This window comes from Ranitomeya imitator, chromosome 6 (assembly GCF_032444005.1).
Source record: "Ranitomeya imitator isolate aRanImi1 chromosome 6, aRanImi1.pri, whole genome shotgun sequence".
NCBI classification, from domain to species: domain Eukaryota; kingdom Metazoa; phylum Chordata; class Amphibia; order Anura; family Dendrobatidae; genus Ranitomeya; species Ranitomeya imitator.
In genome coordinates, this window is record NC_091287.1 from 576226836 (window position 1) to 576249725 (window position 22890).

At 49.5% G+C, this 22890-nt stretch overlaps 1 protein-coding gene across 12 annotated transcripts in view; it reads left to right on the top strand.

The window, feature by feature from the left end:
* Positions 1-20671, top strand: part of LOC138643272 (plectin-like) — a 554763-nt gene extending 534092 nt beyond the window's left edge. For all 12 annotated transcript variants that reach the window (XM_069732195.1, XM_069732204.1, XM_069732200.1 and 9 more), the window contains 7 exons: positions 57-140; positions 798-902; positions 1733-1831; positions 2426-5806; positions 6334-13200; positions 18476-18607; positions 20153-20671. In XM_069732195.1, coding sequence (XP_069588296.1) covers positions 57-140; positions 798-902; positions 1733-1831; positions 2426-5806; positions 6334-12639 — 9975 coding nt within the window. In that variant the 3' untranslated portion in view covers positions 12640-13200; positions 18476-18607; positions 20153-20671. The remainder of the gene's footprint in view (positions 1-56; positions 141-797; positions 903-1732; positions 1832-2425; positions 5807-6333; positions 13201-18475; positions 18608-20152) is intronic.
* The last annotated feature ends 2219 nt before the right edge of the window (positions 20672-22890 follow it).

Below are 22890 nucleotides of genomic sequence, written 5' to 3' on the forward strand. Positions count from 1 at the left end.
TATATATATATATATATATATATATATATATATTTCACCACACCTCCTGTCCCCAGAAACTGCTGGAGGAAAGTGAGAAGAACCGCGTGAAAGTGGACGAATGCCAGAAGTATGCCAAGCAGTACATCGACGCCATCAAGGTAAGGGCAAAGACGCCGGAGCAGACGACCACCACTGATACCTACACTATAGAGCGCAGCTCCGGAGTATAATACAGTATAAGTAATGTATATATACAGTGAGTGCAGCTCCGGAGTATAATGCAGTATAAGTAATGTATGTATACAGTGAGTGCAGCTCCGGAGTATAATACAGTATAAGTAATGTATGTATACAGTGAGTGCAGCTCCGGAGTATAATGCAGTATAAGTAATGTATGTATACAGTGAGTGCAGCTCCGGAGTATAATGCAGTATAAGTAATGTATATATACAGTGAGTGCAGCAGCAGAATATAATACAGTATAATTAATGTATGTATACAGTGAGTGCAGCTCCGGAGTATAATGCAGTGTAAGTAATGTATGTATACAGTGAGTGCAGCTCCGGAGTATAATGCAGTGTAAGTAATGTATATATACAGTGAGTGCAGCTCCAGAATATAATACAGTATAATTAATGTATGTATACAGTGAGTGCAGCTCCGGAGTCTAATGCAGTATAAGTAATGTATGTATACAGTGAGCGCAGCTCTGGAGTCTAATACAGTATAAGTAATGTATGTATACAGTGACTGCACCAGCAGAATAGTGATTGCAGCTCTAGAGTATAATGAATGCGATCTTCCTCATGTTCCAGGACTTTGAGCTGCAGCTGGTGACATATAAAGCTCAGGTGGAGCCGGCGGCATCTCCCGTCAAGAAGCCCAAAGTGCAGTCTACATCTGACAACATCATCCAGGAGGTACGGCACTGTGGCGAATTCTGGCGGTGCTTCGCCTTCTGAGGGGCACTGCGGCATCTTCTGAGGGGCAGTGCGGCATCTTCTGAGGGGCACTGCGGCGTCTTCTGAGGGGCACTGCGGCGTCTTCTGAGGGGCTCTGCGGCATCTTCTGAGGGGCTCTGCGGCATCTTCTGAGGGGCTCTGCGGCGTCTTCTGAGGGGCACTGCGGCGTCTTCTGAGGGGCTCTGCGGCATCTTCTGAGGGGCTCTGCGGCGTCTTCTGAGGGGCACTGCGGCGTCTTCTGAGGGGCTCTGCGGCATCTTCTGAGTGGCTCTGCGGCGTCTTCTGAGGGGCACTGCGGCGTCTTCTGAGGGGCTCTGCGGCATCTTCCGAGGGACACTGCGGCGTCTTCCGAGGGGCTCTGCGGCATCTTCTGAGGGGCTCTGCGGCATCTTCTGAGGGGCTCTGCGGCATCTTCTGAGGGGCTCTGCGGCATCTTCTGAGGGGCTCTGCGGCATCTTCTGAGGGGCTCTGCGGCATCTTCCGAGGGACACTGCGGCGTCTTCCGAGGGGCTCTGCGGCATCTTCTGAGGGGCTCTGCGGCATCTTCTGAGGGGCTCTGCGGCATCTTCTGAGGGGCTCTGTGGCGTCTTCCGAGGGGCTCTGCGGCATCTTCCGAGGGACACTGCGGCATCTTCCGAGGGACACTGCGGCATCTTCCGAGGGACACTGCGGCATCTTCCGAGGGACACTGCGGCATCTTCCGAGGGACACTGCGGCATCTTCCGAGCGGCGCTGCCCTCCTGCCCGTCTGTGTTATGCAGCCTGATGATGTCTCTTCTGTCTCGTAGTACGTGGAGCTCCGCACCAAGTACAGTGAACTCACCACCCTGACCAGCCAATACATCAAGTTCATCACCGAGACGCTGCGCCGCCTGGAGGAAGAGGAGGTATGAGCTTGTACCCAGTGCTTGTCATTCTGGTGCCCGGATCCTGGCATGCCCTCCTCTAAGCGTCTGCTCAGTAGTATCCTGGCAGCATCGGGCACAGCCACATTTCTGCGCTTTTTGTCTGGGCATATTTATAAATGTCTGCTCTTCCGTGAGGACGGCGCGTGAAGAGCTGCGGCAATGCCTGCGCCCATCGTAGAGCTGTGTAATGCCCATCACACGCCGCCATGTTCGCTGTGCCCTCAGTATTGGGGTAACACTCGGCCATCATGTGTCCGTGTACAATGGAGCGGGGGCAGCAGGGATTGTCTATGACTTGGGGGAAGTGTTTCACTTTAACTGTATATTTTTCTACCTACCACAAGGTGCCTGGTACAAGTGCCACCCCACGTGCCATCCCACATACACCTCATCCCTCGTGTCCAGCCATTGTTCTTAGTTATGTTTGTTTTTGACCATAGAGCATATAATTATTTTTTCCATCTGTTTTATTTTTCTTTTTTCTTTTTCTTTTTTGTCTCCATTGCCCCTCTCCACCTCTCTCTGCCTGCCCTCACCCCGTCCTCCCTCTGTTCCCACCCCACCCTCCTTCAGAGAGCGGCAGAGAAGCTGAAAGAAGAGGAGAGGAGGAAGCTGGCGGAGGTAGAGGCCCAGCTAGAGAAGCAGAAGCAGTTAGCCGAGGCCCATGCTCAGGCCAAAGCCCTGGCAGAAAAAGAGGCCTTAGAGCTGAGACTGAACATGCAAGAAGAGGTCACCAGACGGGAGGTGGTGGCTGTTGACGCCGAGCAGCAGAAGAAGAACATTCAGCAGGAGCTGCATCAAATGAAGCACAACTCTGAAACTGAGATCAAGGCCAAGGTGAAACTCATTGAAGAGGCTGAGTACAACCGCAGAAAAGTGGAGGAGGAGATCAGGATCATCCGACTTCAGCTGGAAACCAGTCAGAAGCAGAAGTCAGGTGCTGAAGATGAGCTAAAGGCACTGAGGGAACGAGCAGAGGAGGCAGAGAGGCAGAAGAAGCTGGCACAGGAGGAGGCTGAGCGTTTAAGAAAACAGGTTAAGGATGAGGCCCAGAAGAAGCGAGAGGCAGAAGATGAGCTACAGCGCAAAATCCAAGCAGAGAAAGACGCAGCCAGAGAGAAACAAAAGGCTCTAAATGACCTGGAGAAACTGAGGCTTCAAGCTGAAGAGGCTGAGAGGAGGATGAAACAAGCCGAGCTGGAGAAGGAGAGACAGATCAAACAAGCTCATGATATGGCCCAGCAGAGCGCTGATGCAGAGCTACAGAGCAAACGCATGTCCTTCCTGGAGAAGACCACCCAACTGGAAATGTCCCTACAGCAGGAACATATCACCGTTACCCACTTGCAAGAGGAGGCTGAACGTCTCAAGAGGCAGCAGTTAGAGGCTGAAAATGCAAAGGAAGAGGCCGAACGAGAGCTGGAAAAATGGAGGCAAAAAGCCAATGAAGCTCTGAGGCTAAGGCTACAGGCAGAGGAAATAGCTCACAAGAAAGCTCTTGCACAAGAAGAAGCCGAGAAACAGAAAGAAGATGCTGAGAGAGAGGCCCGCAAGAGAACCAAAGCAGAGGAGTCTGCTCTGCGCCAAAAGGATCTGGCAGAGGAAGAGCTGGAGAAACAGAGAAAGCTGGCCGAAGAAACTGCTTCCCATAAACTTTCTGCTGAACAAGAACTGATCCGGCTGAAGGCAGAGGTGGAAAGTGGTGAACAGCAACGCATTGTCCTGGAGGAAGATCTGTTCCGCCTCAAGAAAGAAGTCAGTGAAGCAATTCAAAGAAGACGAGGCCTGGAAGAAGAACTCACCAAAGTCCGTGCTGAAATGGAGATCCTTCTGAAGGCCAAGTCCAAAGCAGAAGAAGAGTCTCGTTCTGCAAGTGAGAAGTCTAAGCAGATGTTGGAAGAGGAAGCAGACAAGCTGAGAGATCTTGCTGAAGAAGCGGCCAGGTTACGAGCGCTCTCAGAAGAGGCCAAGAGGCAAAGACAGTTAGCAGAAGAAGAAGCCACGCGGCAAAGAGCAGAAGCTGAAAGAATCCTGAAAGAAAAGCTTGCTGCCATCAGTGAGGCAACACGGTTAAAGACGGAGGCTGAGATTGCATTGAAGGAGAAGGAGGCTGAGAATGAGCGCCTCAGAAGACTGGCAGAAGATGAAGCTTATCAACGAAAGCTGCTTGAGGAGCAAGCCACCCAACACAAGCAAGACATCGAAGAGAAGATCCTGCTGCTCAAACAGTCCTCAGAGAATGAGCTGGAAAGGCAAAAGAACATTGTGGATGAGACTGTGAAGCAGAGGAGGATCATTGAAGAAGAGATCCGAATTCTGAAAATTAACTTCGAAAAAGCCTCGGTTGGCAAGTCCGATCTGGAGTTAGAACTTCAAAAACTGAAAAACATTGCAGACGAAACTCAAAAAAGCAAGGAAAAGGCAGAGGAAGAAGCGGAGATGCAAAGACGACTGGCTTTAGAGGAGGAGGCCAGACGGAAAGAAGCTGAAGAGAAAGTCAAGAAGATCATTGTTGCAGAACAGGAGGCAGCAAGGCAGAGGAAATTAGCCCTAGAAGAAGTGGAGAGACTGAAGTCCAAGGCTGAAGAGGCCAAAGCGCAGAAGGAACTCGCTGAGAAAGAGGCGGAAAGGCAAATTCAGCTCGCTCAAGATGCCGCCAGGAACAAAATTGCTGCTGAAGAAAAAGCGTATATGGCTGTTGTGCAACAGAAAGAGCAGGAACTGATGCAAACACGAATCCAGGAGCAGAGCATCCTTGATAAGCTAAAAGCAGAGGCTGAGAAGGCCAAGCGAGCAGCGGAGGAAGCCGAGCGAGCAAAGGTAAGGGCCGAACATGAAGCCGCACTGTCACGTCAGCAGGCAGAGGAAGCAGATCGCCTGAAGCAGAAGGCAGAGGAAGAGGCCCAAAACAAGGCCCAAGCCCAGGAAGATGCAGAACAGATCCGCAAAGAGGCAGAGCTAGAAGCTGCCAAGAGAGCCCAGGCCGAGCAGGCCGCGCTGAAGCTCAAACAGCTGGCAGATGCCGAAATGGAGAAACATAAGAAATTTGCTGAAAAAACTCTCAAACAGAAGGAACAGGTAGAAGGTGAACTGACTAAAGTCAGGCTTCAGCTGGAGGAAACCGACCACCATAAAACCATTCTAGATGAGGAGCTGGGACGTCTGAAAGAAGAAGTGACTGAGTCCCTGAGGCAAAAGAAATTGGTGGAAGACGAACTCTTCAAAGTCAAAATACAGATGGAAGAGCTTGTGAAACTGAAAGTCCGTATAGAAGAAGAGAACAAGATGCTAATAATGAAAGATAAGGACAATACACAAAAATTCCTTGTCGAGGAAGCCGAGAAGATGAAACAGGTAGCAGAGGAGGCTGCCCGTCTGAGCATAGAGGCCCAGGAGGCTGCACGACTACGCAAGCTCGCAGAGGACAACCTGAATGAGCAGCGAGCTTTAGCTGAGAAGATGCTTAAAGAGAAGATGCAAGCTGTTCAAGAAGCCACCCGTCTGAAAGCCGAAGCAGAGATGCTGCAGAAACAGAAGGAACTGGCCATGGAGCAAGCTAAGAAACTCCAAGAAGACAAGGAGCAGATGCAGCAGCAACTAGCTGAGGAGACTGAAGGCTTCCAAAAGACCCTGGAGGCCGAACGTCGCCGACAGCTTGACATAAGTGCTGAAGCTGAACGCCTCAAAATACAAGTGGTGGAAATGAGCAAAGCCCAAGCCAAAGCTGAAGAGGATGCTAAAAAGTTCAGGAAACAGGCTGAAGAAATCAGTGAGAGGTTACACCAAACAGAACTGTCGACCAAAGAGAAGATGACGGTGGTGCACACCCTGGAGATACAGAGACAGCATAGTGATAAGGAGGCAGATGACCTGCGAAAAGCCATTGCCGATCTAGAGAAGGAGAAAGAGAAGCTGAAGAAGGAGGCCGAGCTGTTGCAGAGGAAGTCCGAAGAGGTACTCGATTATTCTATTACTAGCACATGTGGGTTTTATGCACCAAGCCCCTCATTCACATTACTTTAATATTGTTCATCCTTATCATTTTTTTTTTTTTGGCCATTACTTGTGCAGTACATTGTCCTTGATTTTACTGCTGCAGTACATGTAAAGCTTGCTATAGACCATCGCATGGCCAACCGCCCCTAGTTGCCTCCCAAATTGTGCAGAGGGGTAAGAGACAGCCAGACCAATGTCTTGGGAATGAAAGCCAAGATGAAGGACAACACAGAGCTTAAATCTCTGGCACCTCGCCAACCAGAACAATTATTGTCTCTATAATATTAGAGGGAGCCTAAGAGAAAAAAACATCATCTCATGAGGACCATGCTGCCAAAGCTGGACTCCTCTTCTTAGGGGGTCATGTAGGGGCCCCTGCCATGTTGGTGAGCCATTAACATTTGGGTTGTGCAGTGATGAATGTCATCACATTTCTCAATCCGCTGTTGTCTTTTTCTTAATCATTCTGATCTGTTCTTTTACAGATGGAGATTGCTCAACGGGAACAGCTACGTCAAGAGACCCAAACGCTCCAGTCCACATTCCTATCTGAGAAGCAGATCTTGATCCAGAAAGAAAAGTACATTGAAGAAGAGAAGGCCAAACTGGAGAAACTGTTCAATCAAGAGGTGAACAAAGCCCAAAGCCTGAAAGCTGAGAGAGAACGCCAGCTGCAACAGCTGGAGGAAGAGAAGCGACTTCTTCAGATCAGCATGGACGATGCTGTCAGGAGGCACCTTGATGCAGAGGACAAGGTGCGGCAGAAACAAGATGAGCTGCAGCAGCTGGATAGGATGAGGCACGAACAAGAGAAGCTGCTGGAGGAAGAAAACCGAAAACTGAGGGAAAGGCTGCAACAAATGGAACAAGAACATAGATTAGCCTTGGAGAAATCCAGAGAGATTGTGATTCACAAGGAAACCATCATAACTCAGACCAGATCCTTGCAGAATGGAAGAGATTTAATGGACGGGTCCCTACAGAACGGTGAACAAGAAAATGCATTTGATGGCCTAAGACAGAAAGTATCTGCTAACAAACTGTACGAGGCTGGTATACTGACCAAAGACATGCTGGACAAACTGGCCTCTAAGCAAGTGTCTGTGGATGACATCTCTCAGCGCGAAGACATCAGGAAATACCTCCAAGGAAAGAGCAGCATCGCTGGACTACTACTCAAACCCAGCAATGAAAAGATCAGCATCTACAATGCCATGAAGAAGAGGCTGGTCACACCGGGCACTGCACTCATCCTGCTGGAAGCCCAGGCTGCCTCCGGATATATCACTGACCCAGTGAGGAACAAGTACCTGACAGTCAGTGAGGCGGTGAAAGAAAATGTCATCGGGCCTGAAATCCACAACAAGATGCTGTCCGCAGAGCGGGCCATCACCGGCTACAAGGATCCCTACACTGAAGAGAAAATATCCCTCTTTCAAGCCATGAAGAAAGACTTAATTGTGAAGGACCATGGAATACGACTGCTCGAAGCCCAGATTGCCACTGGAGGCATCGTAGACCCTGTCAACAGTCACCGTCTGCCTCTGGACATCGCCTATAAACGAGGCTACTTTGATGAAGAAATGAACAAGGTCTTGTCAGATCCTACAGATGACACCAAAGGCTTCTTCGACCCCAACACACAAGAAAATCTCACCTATTTACAGCTAATGGACAGATGTGTGATCGACCCGGAGACCAAGTTGTGCCTTTTGCCTCTGACCGATAAAGCTGGAAAAGGAGAACTTGTCTACACTGATTCAGAAGCCAAAGACGTGTTCAAGAAAGCCACAGTTTCCGTTCCTTTTGGCAAATTCCAAGGAAAAAGTGTCACCATCTGGGAAATTATCAACTCTGAATATTTCACAGAAGAGCAGAGACGGGAGTTGTTACGACAGTATAAAACTGGCAAAATCACGGTGGAAAAGATTATCAAGATCATAATTACTGTGGTGGAAGAAAATGAAGCGAAAAAGCAGATGTGCTTTGATGGGTTAAGAAGTCCTGTCCCAGCAGCAGAACTGGTCGAGAGCAAGATCATCGATAACGACCTGTTCAACCAGCTCCATCAAGGCAAAAAGTCTGTAAAAGAGGTTTCTGAGGTAGATGCAGTGAAGCGATATCTAACTGGAAGCACGGCCATAGCTGGCGTCCAGGTGGAGAAATCTGGTGAGAAGCTAAGCTTCTATGATGCCATTAGGAAGAACCTTCTGAAGCCAGCTACTGCTCTCAACCTGCTCGAGGCCCAGGCTGGTACAGGCTTCATCATCGACCCAGTGAATAGTGAACTACTTCCAGTAGATGAGGCTGTCAAGGCTGGAATTGTTGGTCCTGAATACCATGAAAAGCTGCTGTCTGCAGAAAAAGCTGTCACTGGCTACAAGGATCCGTATACCGGGCAGACGTTATCTCTGTTTCAGGCTCTGAAAAAGGGGCTTATACCAAAGGACAGTGGCATTCGACTCTTAGATGCACAATTGGCAACGGGTGGCATAATAGATCCAGTAAGCAGCCACCGACTTCCACTAGAGATAGCTTACAAGAGAGGTCACCTAGATGAGGAGACAACGAAAATCCTGTCTGAGCCGGTGGATGAAAACACTGGCTTCTACGATCCAAACAGTCAAGAAATCCTCTCTTATGCACAACTGCAAAAGAAGTGCAAGTTGGACAAGAAAAGTGGTAACTTGTTACTCCCCCTGTCGAATCAAGCTATACAATCTCAACTGGAGGAGCTTTACACTGACTCTCAAGCCAAAGAAGCCTTTGATAAAGCTACAGTCGAAGTCCCCGTTGGCAGCTTCAAAGGAAAGACCATTTCTCTGTGGGAGCTGATCCATTCTGAATATTTCACGGAAGAGCAAAGGAGGGAGCTTCTGCGTCAGTATAAGACGGGGAAAGTAACCATCGAGAAAATAATCAAAATCATGATTACCATTGTGGAGGAAACCGAGACTAAGAGGCAGCAGCGCCTCACCTTCACCGGCCTCCGGGCTCCCGTTCCTGCTAATGAACTTTTGGAGGCCAATATTATCAATAAGACTCAGTTTGAGCAGCTGAAAGAAGGGAAGAAGTCAGTAAAGGAAATCTCTGAGACAGACTCGGTCAAGCGATATCTCCAGGGCAGTGACTGTATTGCTGGCGTCTACTTAGAAGAGAACAAACTAAAAATGAACATCTACCAAGCCATGAAGAGAAATATGTTGAGGCCTGGGACTGCTCTGGTTCTCCTGGAGGCACAAGCCTCTACTGGTTTTATTATAGATCCAGTAAAGAATCAGAAATTCTATGTGAATGAAGCCGTAAAAGCTGGAGTTGTCGGACCAGAGCTGCATGAAAAACTGCTGTCTGCTGAAAAAGCTGTTACAGGGTATAAAGACCCCTACTCTGGTAACACCATCTCTGTCTTCGAAGCTATGCAAAAAGGCTTAATTCTCAGAGACCATGGAATACGCATCTTGGAAGCTCAGATTGCCACTGGTGGAATCATTGACCCTGTTCACAGCCACCGAGTCCCCGTTGAGGTGGCCTACAAAAGAGGTTACTTTGATGAAGCCATGAACAAGATCCTGTCTGATCCCACTGATGACACCAAAGGATTCTTCGATCCAAACACTCAGGAGAACTTGACTTACTTACAACTAAAAGAAAGATGCATTACGGATCCAGAAACAGGTCTCACTCTTCTTCCCTTGAAGAAAACTGAGAAACCTGCAGAAGCTGAAAGTAGTAAAGTGTACAGTGAGGCAGAGACCAAGAAGATGTTCGAAGAGACAACGGTGGACATTCCAGCTGGCAGCATGGCCGGCTCCTCAATGACTATATGGGAGCTTATGCAGTCTGATCTGCTTCCAAAAGAGGAAAGAGAGCGGCTTATGGCGGAGTTCCAAGCTGGTCGTCTGACCAAGGAGCGCATGATTATCATCATCATAGAAATCATTGAGAAAACAGAGATAATTCGTCAGCAAGAGCTATATTCCTATGACTTTGTCCGCCGCCGCATTACAGCTGAAGATATGTACGAGTCCAGGCTCATAACACTGGAAATGTACAACATGCTCAAGCAAGGAACCACGACTATCCAAGAGATCATCCAAATCGAGACGGTCTGGAGATATCTGTACGGAACCGGATGTGTTGCGGGTCTACAAATGCCAGCTTCTAAAGAAAGCATCAGTATTTACCAGGCAATGAAGAAAGGATTCATCACTCCAGATGTGGCTTTCCTGCTGCTGGATGCCCAAGCGGCCACTGGCTTTATGATCGATCCTGTGAAGAATGAATTATTAACTGTAGATGAGGCCGTTAGAAAAGGCGTTGTGGGACCTGAAATTCACGATCGACTTCTCTCTGCAGAAAGAGCAGTAACCGGATACAGAGATCCTTACACTGAGCAGATGATTTCCATTTTCCAAGCCATGAAGAAGGATTTGATCCCATCTGATCAAGCTTTGAGATTGCTTGATGCCCAGATTGCTACAGGAGGTGTGATTGATCCCCGCTTTGGATTCCACATTTCTAATGATGTTGCCTACACACGTGGCTATCTTAACAAGGAGACTCTCGATATGTTGTCAGAGCCAAGTGAGGTCCGCAGCTACGTGGACCCTTCCACGGACGAGAAACTCAGTTACTCACAGCTGCTGAAGAGGTGCCGAAGAGATGCAAAGAGCAATCTGCTCATCTTGCCACTGGCAGACAAGAGGAAGCTGACATTCAAAGGTTTAAGAAAAGAAATTTCCATGGAAGAGCTGATAAGATCGAATATCATGGATGCAGCAACTGCCCAGCAGTTACAAGAAGGTTTAACATCTATTGAAGAAGTGTCAAGAAACCTCCAGAAGTTCTTGGAAGGCACAAGTTGTATTGCTGGGGTCTACGTGGAAGCTACAAAGGAAAGGTACTCCATCTACCAAGCTATGAAGAAAGGTATGATTAGGCCGGGCACAGCATTCGAGTTGCTCGAAGCCCAAGCAGCCACAGGCTACGTCATCGATCCAATCAAGTGCCTGAAGTTGGCCGTTGAGGATGCTGTCCGGATGGGCATTGTGGGGCCAGAATTCAAGGATAAGTTGCTGTCTGCAGAGAGAGCGGTGACCGGATACAAGGATCCATACTCTGGAAAACTCATCTCTCTTTTCCAAGCCATGAAGAAAGGACTCATACTGAAAGACCACGGCATTCGTCTGCTGGAAGCCCAGATTGCCACTGGCGGTATTATTGATCCAGAAGAAAGCCATCGCCTGCCAGTGGAAACCGCATATAAGAGAGGTCTGTTTGATGAAGAGATGAATGAGATCCTCTCTGATCCCAGTGATGATACTAAAGGATTCTTTGATCCCAACACAGAGGAAAATCTGACTTACCTCCAATTAATGGAAAGATGCATGACTGACCCAGATACCGGACTTTGTCTCCTGCCTCTGAAAGAAAAGAAGCGGGAGAGAAAGACTTCATCCAAGTCTTCAGTCCGCAAGAGAAGAGTGGTCATTGTAGATCCAGAGACCGGGAAAGAAATGTCTGTGTATGAAGCTTATCGCAAAGGACTTATTGACCAGCAGACCTACATTGAGCTGTCCGAACAGGAATGTGAGTGGGAGGAAGTCACCATCTCCTCGTCTGATGGGGTTGTAAAATCAATCATCACAGACAGGCGCTCAGGGCGTCAGTATGATATTGATGACGCCATTTCCAAAGGTCTCATTGACCAATCTTCTCTGGACCAGTATCGTGCTGGGACATTATCCATTACAGAATTTGCAGACATGCTCTCCGGTAACATGAGTGGATTCCGATCTAGATCCTCCTCTGTGGGCTCGTCATCTTCCTACACTGCCAGTCCTGCTAAACGAGATCAGCTACCATCTTGGAGTGATCCATCTGAAGAGACAGGCCCTATAGCTGGTATAGTGGACACAGATACATTAGAGAAAGTCTCCATCACTGAAGCCATGCACCGCAACCTAGTGGACAACATAACTGGTCAGAGACTTCTAGAAGCCCAGGCCTGCACTGGAGGCATCATCGACCCCATCACAGGAGAGAAGTTCTCTGTGGCCGATGCAGTCAACAAGGGTCTAGTGGACAAAATAATGGTGGACAGAATAAACCTGGCCCAGAAAGCCTACAATGGCTTTGAAGACCCAAGAACAAAGTCAAAAATGTCAGCAGCCCAAGCCTTGAAGAAGGGCTGGCTTTATTACGAAGCCGGACAACGCTTCTTAGAAGTGCAATATCTCACTGGTGGCCTTATAGAGCCTGATGCCTCTGGACGGGTCAGTATAGAGGATGCTCTCCGCAAGGGAACCATAGACTCCCGCACAGCTCAAAAACTACGAGATGTCAACACATACTCCAAATACCTTACCTGTCCTAAAACCAAGCTGAAGATTTCCTACAGAGAAGCAATGGAAAAGAGCATGGTAGAAGATGGCACTGGTCTGAGACTCCTGGAAGCCTCCTCACAATCCAGCAAGGGTTACTATAGTCCCTACAACGTGAGTGGTTCTGGCTCAGCCTCCGGTTCTCGATCAGGATCTAGAACCGGGTCCAGATCAGGTTCGCGTAGAGGCAGCTTCGACGCCACAGGTAATTCCAGTTTCACAATGAATTTCTCGTCTTCCTCCTACACCTCATCCAGCTATGGCCGAAGATACACCAGCGGATCACAACACGCAACTTTGGACGCAGCAGAAGTGGTTAGGGCTCTGTTGAACCTACGTCTAAGCTGCGGCCAGGAGTCAAGAAGAGGGTCAGACATGTTGACGACCCATGTGCCTGGTCTTGTATAGACAAAGCAATATGCACCGTAAATCCATGAACTTGAATCCTGTCCTGCTCTGCATGTGGTGAAGCTTTAATGGACTTTATTATTTTATAAATCTCTATATCTCACTTTCTGCCTCTTTCTGATTGTACTTCACAGCAGCAGTGCCTGACATTGTAACCAAAAGCGTAGTAATTGGCCTGATATCCAGCCTCGTTCCTATGATGTAATTTGTATATTGAGAGATGACTACGAGAACACTATTGCCCGCTCTGAACCCTCGCACTAACAGATGCCAATGCAGGGCAGTGACCACCCACCTCCAGCAGCCAGCAATTAATGCTGATCACTCACTTCTCCCCAAGACCCCAATCATTGAAGCCTCAAGAGCCCCTCTGGAGAGCCTCTTCCTGCTGCCTACTGTCATCCATGATGACCTACCTCCTGCTCCTCCTCCTGTATGGACAGAAGCTGACCCTTCCTATGGCTGCACAGACTTCACCCTCTCCCAGCGATCCCTCCTCATCCCTTGATCCCACCTGTGTCCGTCATTCTTGTCTTCCACAAATGTCATGAAGCCCCCATTGTAAGTGTGTTGTGTTCCACTGCTGATCATTTTCTTCTTGAGATGTCTTATACCAGTTTTTTTTTGGGCTTGTATGGTCAGATAGTGGTGACACCCCAAACCCCTCCCCCATTCTGCATCCTTCATTATAACCCCTGTACAGGTTCCCACCACAATCATTCCTTTGGCCAACCTACTCCTGGCTTTGTCTTCTTATGTGACTCCCCCCCCCCCCCCCCATATAGTTGTACCTGATCAGTCTGCAAGCCTCTGATGCCAAAATGCTGAGGCGTCGCCTCTCCTGGACTTACCTTTATGCACCTGTGACTTGAGTATGTCTTGAATGATCTGTACCCACCCTCAAGATGACGTCACTATCCTTTGAGTGATAAGTACCTGCCCCCATGATGACACTGCTATTCTTTGTACTGTGTACACTCCCCATCATGACATCACTATCCTTTAAGTGATGAGTAAAACAAAATAGAAAACATCGAACATGTGGTCATAAAACAGGTCAGAACAAAAAGATCTCGAGTACAAACAAAAAAACCTTTATTAGCAAACAGTTGATTTTATGGTGAAAATGTAGAATACGAGTGTCGACACACAGTGAACAAGCCTATGATTAATATAAAAACTTCTGAACCACAATTAAAAAAAAAAGTCATCTACCAAGGAAGAGGGATAGGAGAAGGCATCTACCAGGGAAGAGGGATAAGGAGAAGGCATCTACCAAGGTAGAGGGATAGGAGAAGGCATCTACCAAGGAAGAGGGATAGGAGAAGGCATCTACCAGGGAAGAGGGATAAGGAGAAGGCATCTACCAAGGTAGAGGGATAGGAGAAGGCATCTACCAAGGAAGAGGGATAGGGGAAGGCATCTACCATGGAAGAGGGATAGTAGAAGGCATCTACCACGGAGGATAGACAGGACAAGTCCTCTACCGGGGGGTAAGAGGGACAGGGCAAGTCCTCTACCAGGAGGGTAAGGGACAGGGCAAGTCCTCTACCAGGGGGGTAAGAGGGACAGGGCAAGCCCTCTACCAGGGGGTAAGAGGGACAGGGCAAGTCCTCTACCCGGGGGTAAGAGGGGCAGGACAAATCTACCAGGGGGAGGGGTAAGAGGGACAGGACAAGTCCTCTACCAAGGGGGTAAGAGGGACAGGACAAGTCCTCTACCAGGAGGTAAGAGAGACAAGTCCTCTACCAGGGGGGTAAGAGGGACAGGACAAGTCCTCTACCAGGGGGTAAGAGGGACAGGACAAGTCCTCTACCAGGGGGGTAAGAGGGACAGGACAAGTCCCCTACCAGGGGGTAAGAGGGACAGACAAGTCCTCTACCTGGGGGGTAAGGGGGACAGGACAAGTCCTCTACCAGGGCCAGATTCCACAGGGAGGAGCTAAATACCCCAAAAAATGTTATGTCAAATAGTGATGAGCGAGTGTACTCGTTGCTCGGGTTTTCTCAAGCACGCTCGGGTGACCTCCGAGTATTTATGACTGCTCGGAGATTGTTTTCATCGCCTCAGCTGAATGATTTACAGCTATTAGCCAGGCTGAGTACATGTGGGGTTGGCTGGTTGCTAGGGAATCTCCACATGTAATCAAGCGGTCTAGTAGCTGTAAATCATTCAGCTGCCGTGATGAAAACTAAATCTCTGTTCCCTGGTAGATGACTTATCCTGGCTCTCTGTTCCCTGTTAGATGACTTCTCCTGTCTCTCTCTGTTCCCTGTTAGATGACTTCTCCTGTCTCTCTGTTCCCTGCTAGATGACTTCTCCTGTCTCTCTGTTCCCTGCTAGATGACTTCTCCTGTCCCTCTGTTCCCGGGTAGATGACTTCTCCTGTCTCTGTGTTCCATGCTAGAAGCCTTTTCCTGTCTCTCTGTTCCCTTGTAGATGACTGCTCCTGTCTGTTTGTTCCCTGGTACATGACTTCTCCTGTCTCTCTCTTCCCTGGTAGATGACTTCTCCTGTCTCTCTACCACTCCTGTCTCTCTGTTCCCTGGTAGATGCCTTCTCCTGTCTCTCTGTTCCCTGGTAGATGACTTCTCCTGTCTCTCTTTGTTCCCTGGTAGATGCCTTCTCCTGTCTGTCTCTTCCCTGGTAGATGACTTCTCCTGTCTCTCTGTTCCCTGGTAGATGCCTTCTCCTGTCTCTCTGTTCCCTGGTAGATGACGTCTCCTGTCTGTCTCTTCCCTGGTAGATGACTTTTCCTGTCTCTCTGTTCCCTGGTTGATGATTTCTCCTGTCTCTCTGTTCCCTGGTAGATGCCTTCTCCTGTCTCTCTGTTCCCTGGTAGATGCCTTCTCCTGTCTCTCTCTGTTCCCTGGTAGATGACTTCTCCTGTCTCTCTCTGTTCCCTGGCAGATGCCTTCTCCTGTCTCTCTTCCCTGGTAGATGACGTCTCCTGTCTCTCTGTTCCCTGGTTGATGACTTCTCCTGTCTCTCTCTGTTCCCTGGTAGATGACGTCTCCTGTCTCTCTGTTCCCTGGTTGATGACTTCTCCTGTCTCTCTCTGTTCCCTGGCAGATGCCTTCTCCTGTCTCTCTTCCCTGGTAGATGTCTTCTCCTGTCTCTCTGTTCCCTGGTAGATGACTTTTCCTGTCTCTCTGTTTCCTGGTAGATGACTTCTCCAGTCTCTCCGTTCCCTGGTAGATGCCTTCTCCTGTCTCTCTGTTCCCTGGTAGATGACGTCTCCTGTCTGTCTTTTCCCTGGTAGATGATTTCTCCTGTCTCTTTCTTCTAATAAAGGTTTTTGTCTTTTGAGATATTTTTGTCTTAACCTCTTTTATGACCACATGTTCAATGTTTTCTTTTTTTGGTTTATACTTCTTCCAAATGGTCTACCATTCACTGCCTACCAGATATGTCACTGGAATCCTTTGCTTTACATGTGTCCTACACATTTTTCTACAGGTTGACATATATCATCCTTTGATGAAATTATGATGGCAGGTACAAATCACTCCCATGATGACATCACTATCCTGAGCGATGATTCCCCACCCCCATGATGGCATCACTATCCTGAGCGATGATTCCCCGCCCTCATGATAACATCACTATCCTGAGCGATGATTCCCCGCCCTCATGATGACATCACTATACTGAGCGATGATTCCCACCCCAATATGACATCACTATCCTGAGCGATGATTCCCTGCCCCCACGATGACATCACTATCCTGAGCGATGATTCCCCACCCCCATGATGGCATCACTATCCTGAGCGATGATTCCCCGCCCTCATGATAACATCACTATCCTGAGCGATGATTCCCCGCCCTCATGATGACATCACTATACTGAGCGATGATTCCCACCCCAATATGACATCACTATCCTGAGCGATGATTCCCCACCCCCATGATGGCATCACTATCCTGAGCGATGATTCCCCGCCCTCATGATAACATCACTATCCTGAGCGATGATTCCCCGCCCCCATGATGACATCACTATCCTGAGCGATGATTCCCCACCCACATGATGACATCACTATCCTGAGCGATGATTCCCCGCCCTCATGATGACATCACTATACTGAGCGATGATTCCCACCCCAATATGACATCACTATCCTGAGCGATGATTCCCTGCCCCCACGATGACATCACTATCCTGAGCGATGATTCCCTGCCCCCACAACGACATCACTATCCTGAGCGAAGATTCCCCGCCCTCATGATGACCTCACTATCCTGAGCGATGATTCCCCACCCCCATGATGACATCACTATCCTGAGCGATGATTCCCTGCCCCCACGATGACATCACTATCCTGAGCGAAGATTCCCCGCCCTCATGATGACCTCACTATCCTGAGCGATGATTCCCCACCCCCATGATGACATCACTATCCTGAGCGATGATTCCCTGCCCCCACGATGACATCACTATCCTGAGCGAAGATTCCCCGCCCTCATGATGACCTCACTATCCTGAGCGATGATTCGCCACCCTCATGATGACATTACTATCCTGAGCGATGATTCCCACCCCATTATGACATCACTATCCTGAGCGAAGATTCCCCGCCCTCATGATGACGTCACTACCCTGAGCGATGATTCCCCACCCCCATGATGACGTCACTATCCTGAACGATGATTCCCTGCCCTCATGATGACATCACTATCCTGAGCGAAGATTCCCCGCCCTCATGATGACATCACTACCCTGAGCGATGATTCCCCACCCCCATGATGGCATCACTACCCTGAGCGATGATTCCCCACCCCCATGATGGCATCACTATCCTGAGCGATGATTCCCACCCCATTATGACATCACTATTCTGAGCGATGATTCCCACCCCATTATGACATCACTATTCTGAGCGATGATTCCCACCCCATTATGACATCACTATCCTGAGCGATGATTCCCCGCTCCCATGATGACATCACTATCCTGAGCGATGATTCCCCACCCACATGATGACATCACTATCCTGAGCGATGATTCCCCGCTCTCATGATGACATCACTATCCTGAGCGATGATTCCCCACCCCCATGATGACATCACTATCCTGAGCGATGATTCCCCACCCACATGATGACATCACTATCCTGAGCGATGATTCCCCGCCCTCATGATGACATCACTATCCTGAGCGATGATTCCCCACCCCCATGATGGCATCACTATCCTGAGCGATGATTCCCCACCCCCATGATGACATCACTATCCTGAGCGATGATTCCCCACCCCCATGATGACATCACTATCCTGAGCGATGATTCCCCACCCACATGATGACATCACTATCCTGAGCGATGATTCCCCGCCCTCATGATGACATCACTATCCTGAGCGATGATTCCCCGCCCTCATGATGACATCACTATCCTGAGCGATGATTCCCCGCCCTCATGATGACATCACTATCCCGAGTGATGATTCCCCGCCGTCATGATGGCATCACTATCCTGAGCGATGATTCCCCGCCCTCATGATGACATCACTATCCTGAGCGATGATTCCCACCCCATTATGACATCACTATCCTGAGCGATGATTCCCCACCCTCATGATGACATCACTATCCCGAGTGATGATTCCCCGCCCTCATGATGACATCACTATCTTGAGCGATGATTCCCCGCCCTCATGATGACATCACTATCCTGAGCAAAGATTCCCCGCCCTCATGGTGACATCACTATCCTGAGCGATGATTCCCCGCCCCCATGATGACATCACTCCCCATTCTTGTCCCCCGTTCTGTATGGCGCACCCTGCAGGCCTCTTCTTGTCTCACGTGTGTTTTGCATGCTCTCTGTGTACAGGGTCTGAGCTCCACTGCCCCGGATTTCATGGACCCTCCATCCTGTGACTCTGGGCTCGCCATTTTCTGGACTCCTCAACAAAAACTGCAGACCCCAACCATCACAGAACCGACTGTGCACCCCAGAATCCAGGTACCTCTGAACCCAGGCATATTTATAGAATGCGGGAATTAAACCTCTTCAGGCTTTTAAAGGGACGGTCTTCTGTTAAAGATGAATCTTTTTTTATGTTCCACTTTCTCAAATTCCGACCATGCTGCTGTTAGTAAATGGAAGCTGATTATGCAGAGGCTGAAAGTTTGTCCTGACGGTGGTCTGCAGTGTCTCAGTGTAGACAGTGGTCTGTGAGCAGAAACGTCTGCCCTGGACGCCCGACTGATGGCTCTCCCCTGCACTGTTACACTGTAACGCACCGCGACGCTCACCCCTGCACTGTTACACTGTAACGCACCGCGACGCTCACCCCTGCACTGTTACACTGTAACGCACCCCGACGCTCACACCTGCACTGTTACACTGTAACGCACCCCGACACTCACACCTGCACTGTTACACTGTAACGCACGCCGACGCTCACACCTGCACTGTTACACTGTAACGCATCCCGACGCTCACACCTGCACTGTTACACTGTAACGCACCCCGACGCTCACGCCTGCACTGTTACACTGTAACACATCCCGACGCTCACACCTGCACTGTTACACTGTAACGCACCCCGACACTCACACTTGCACTGTTACACTGTAACGCACCCCGACACTCACACCTGCACTGTTACACTGTAACGCACCCCGACGCTCACACCTGCACTGTTACACTGTAACGCACCCTGACGCTCACACCTGCACTGTTACACTGTAACGCATCCCGACGCTCACACCTGCACTGTTACACTGTAACGCTCCCCGACGCTCACACCTGCACTGTTACACTGTAACGCACCCCGACGCTCACACCTGCACTGTTACACTGTAACGCACCCCGATGCTCACGCCTGCACTGTTACACTGTAACGCTCCCCGACGCTCACACCTGCACTGTTACACTGTAACGCACCCTGACGCTCACGCCTGCACTGTTACACTGTAACGCACCCCGACGCTCACGCCTGCACTGTTACACTGTAAAGCATGCCGACACTCACACCTGCACTGTTACACTGTAACGCATCCCGACACTCACACCTGCACTGTTACACTGTAACGCACCCCGACACTCACACCTGCACTGTTACACTGTAACGCACCCCGACACTCATACCTGCACTGTTACACTGTAACGCACCCTGACACTCACACCTGCACTGTTACACTGTAACGCACCCCGACGCTCACACCTGCACTGTTACACTGTAACGCACCCCGACACTCACACCTGCACTGTTACACTGTAACGCATCCCGACACTCACACCTGCACTGTTACACTGTAACGCACCCCGACGCTCACACCTGCACTGTTACACTGTAACGCACCCTGACGCTCACGCCTGCACTGTTACACTGTGCTTCAGCTTCTGCTCTTGCTATCAGGGTTAGGTACAAGGTGAGGCTGCAGAGGTGCGGCCCCCGGGGTGAAGTTTTCTAGGGGTAGTCCTCCTATGAATTGCGGGGGTGTAAGCGCTCACACGTGACGTTCAGCTCCATCTCACATCATCTCATTCCTTCCATTGTAGAGACTCTGGATGTGTCACCTGCACTGGGACCCCCTGAGGACCTCCGTAAGGAGGTGCACCCCTCCTCCGTCTGACTGTGATGGCCCAGTGGGGCTTCCTGTACATTGTCCCCGTATTTGTGCCCCCACCTGAACCTTCGTGTGTCTGTGCACCAGCCCGGCCTTCCTGCTGACGTCTGCCACTGCTCCATGGGGTTCAGCAATCAACCGAGTGCATGCCCTCACCCGGCCCACCGCATTGTGCTGCCTCACCACATCCCACCCGCCGGCCTCCAGACATGGGGTAGAGGCCTCCACATCCCAGCCGGCTGCCCGATGTATCCGCGAGCGTTCACCATAATGTCTGTGCGAAGTGTTAGAGACTGGAGTGCAATAACCCTACGTCATTTATCGAGGAGGTGACATCTCCTGGCGCCCTCCACCCGGGGCGCTCTACTAACACTAACCAAAACTGTATATACAAGGATTTCTTACGGTGAAGACACTTCTGCCTCTCAGTAAACTGATATGAAGTACAAAATTGTGTGTCAGCGTCTCGCTGCGTGTGTAATGGGGGGACGAAGGAGCAATGTGAGTAAGGGGAAAACGGGGGGCTTGCCACTGTCCTTCAATGGCGCCATACATCAAGGTGCTCCGCCGTAGACTTGCATGATGGCTCCATACATCAAGGTGCTCCGCCGTAAATTTACACATGACTGCTCCATATACTGAGGTGCTCCGCCGTAGATTTAAATGACAGCTCCATACACCGAGGTGCTCCGCCGTAGACTTGCATGATGGCTCCATACATCAAGGTGCTCCGCCGTAAATTTACACATGACTGCTCCATATACTGAGGTGCTCCGCCGTAGATTTAAATGACAGCTCCATACACCGAGGTTCTCCGCCGTAGACTTGCATGATGGCTCCATACATCAAGGTGCTCCGCCGTAGATTTACACATGACTGCTCCATATACTGAGGTGCTCCGCCGTAGATTTAAATGACAGCTCCATACACCGAGGTGCTCCGCCGTAGACTTGCATGATGGCTCCATACATCAAGGTGCTCCACCGTAGATTTACACATGACTGCTCCATATACTGAGGTGCTCCGCCGTAGATTTAAATGACAGCTCCATACACCGAGGTTCTCCGCCGTAGACTTGCATGATGGCTCCATACATCAAGGTGCTCCGCTGTAGATTTACACATGACTGCTCCATATACTAAGACTGAGGTGCTCCGCCGTAGATTTAAATGACAGCTCCATACAGCGAGGTGCTCCGCCATAGACTTGCATGATGGCTCCATACATCAAGGTGCTCCGCCATAGACTTGCATGACAACTCTTTATACCGAGGTGCTCTGCCGTAGACTTGTATGATGGCTCCATACATAGTAACATAGTTAGTAAGGCCGAAAAAAGACATTTGTCCATCCAGTTCAGCCTATATTCCATCATAATAAATCCCCAGATCTACGTCCTTCTACAGAACCTAATAATTGTATGATACAATATTGTTCTGCTCCAGGAAGACATCCAGGCCTCTCTTGAACCCCTCGACTGAGTTCGCCATCACCACCTCCTCAGGCAAGCAATTCCAGATTCTCACTGCCCTAACAGTAAAGAATCCTCTTCTATGTTGGTGGAAAAACCTTCTCTCCTCCAGACGCAAAGAATGCCCCCTTGTGCCCGTCACCTTCCTTGGTATAAACAGATCCTCAGCGAGATATTTGTATTGTCCCCTTATATACTTATACATGGTTATTAGATCGCCCCTCAGTCGTCTTTTTTCTAGACTAAATAATCCTAAATAATCCTTTTCTAGACTAAATACACTGAGGTGCTCCGCCATTAGACTTACATGACAGGTCCATACACCGAGGTGCTCCGCCGTAGACTTGCATGACAACTCTTTATACCGAGGTGCTCTGCCGTAGACTTGTATGATGGCTCCATACACTGAGGTGCTCCGCCGTAGACTTACATGACAGGTCCATACACCGAGGTGCTCCGCCGTAGACTTGCATGATGGCTCCATACATCAAGGTGCTCCGCCATAGATTTACACATGACTGTTCCATATACTGAGGTGCTCCGCCGTAGATTTAAATGACAGCTCCATACACCGAGGTGCTCCGCCATAGACATGCATGATGGCTCCATACATCAAGGTGCTCCGCCATAGACTTGCATGACAACTCTTTATACCGAGGTGCTCCGCCGTAGACTTGCATGACGGCTCCATACACTGAGGTCCTCCGCCATAGACTTGCATGACGGCTCCATACACCAAGGTGCTCCGCCGTAGATTTACACGACAGCTCCATACACCGAGATGCTCCCCCAGAGACTTGCATGATGGCTCCATATATCAAGGTGCTCCGCCGTAGATTTAGACGACAGCTCCATACACCGAGGTGCACCACCGTAGACTTGCATGACGGCACCATACATCAAGGTGCTCCACCGTAGATTTACACGACAGCTCAATACATCAAGGTGCTCCGCCATAGACTTAAATGATGGCTCCATACATCAAGGTGCTCCGCCATAGATTTGCACATGACTGCTCCATATACTGAGGTGCTCCGCCTTAGATTTATATGACAGCTCCATACACTGAGGTGCTCCACCATAGACTTGCATGACTGCTCCATACATCTAGGTGCTCCATTGTAGATTTACACAACAGCTCCATACATCGAGGTGCTCCGCCATAGACTTAAATGACGCCTCCATACACCGAGGTGCTCC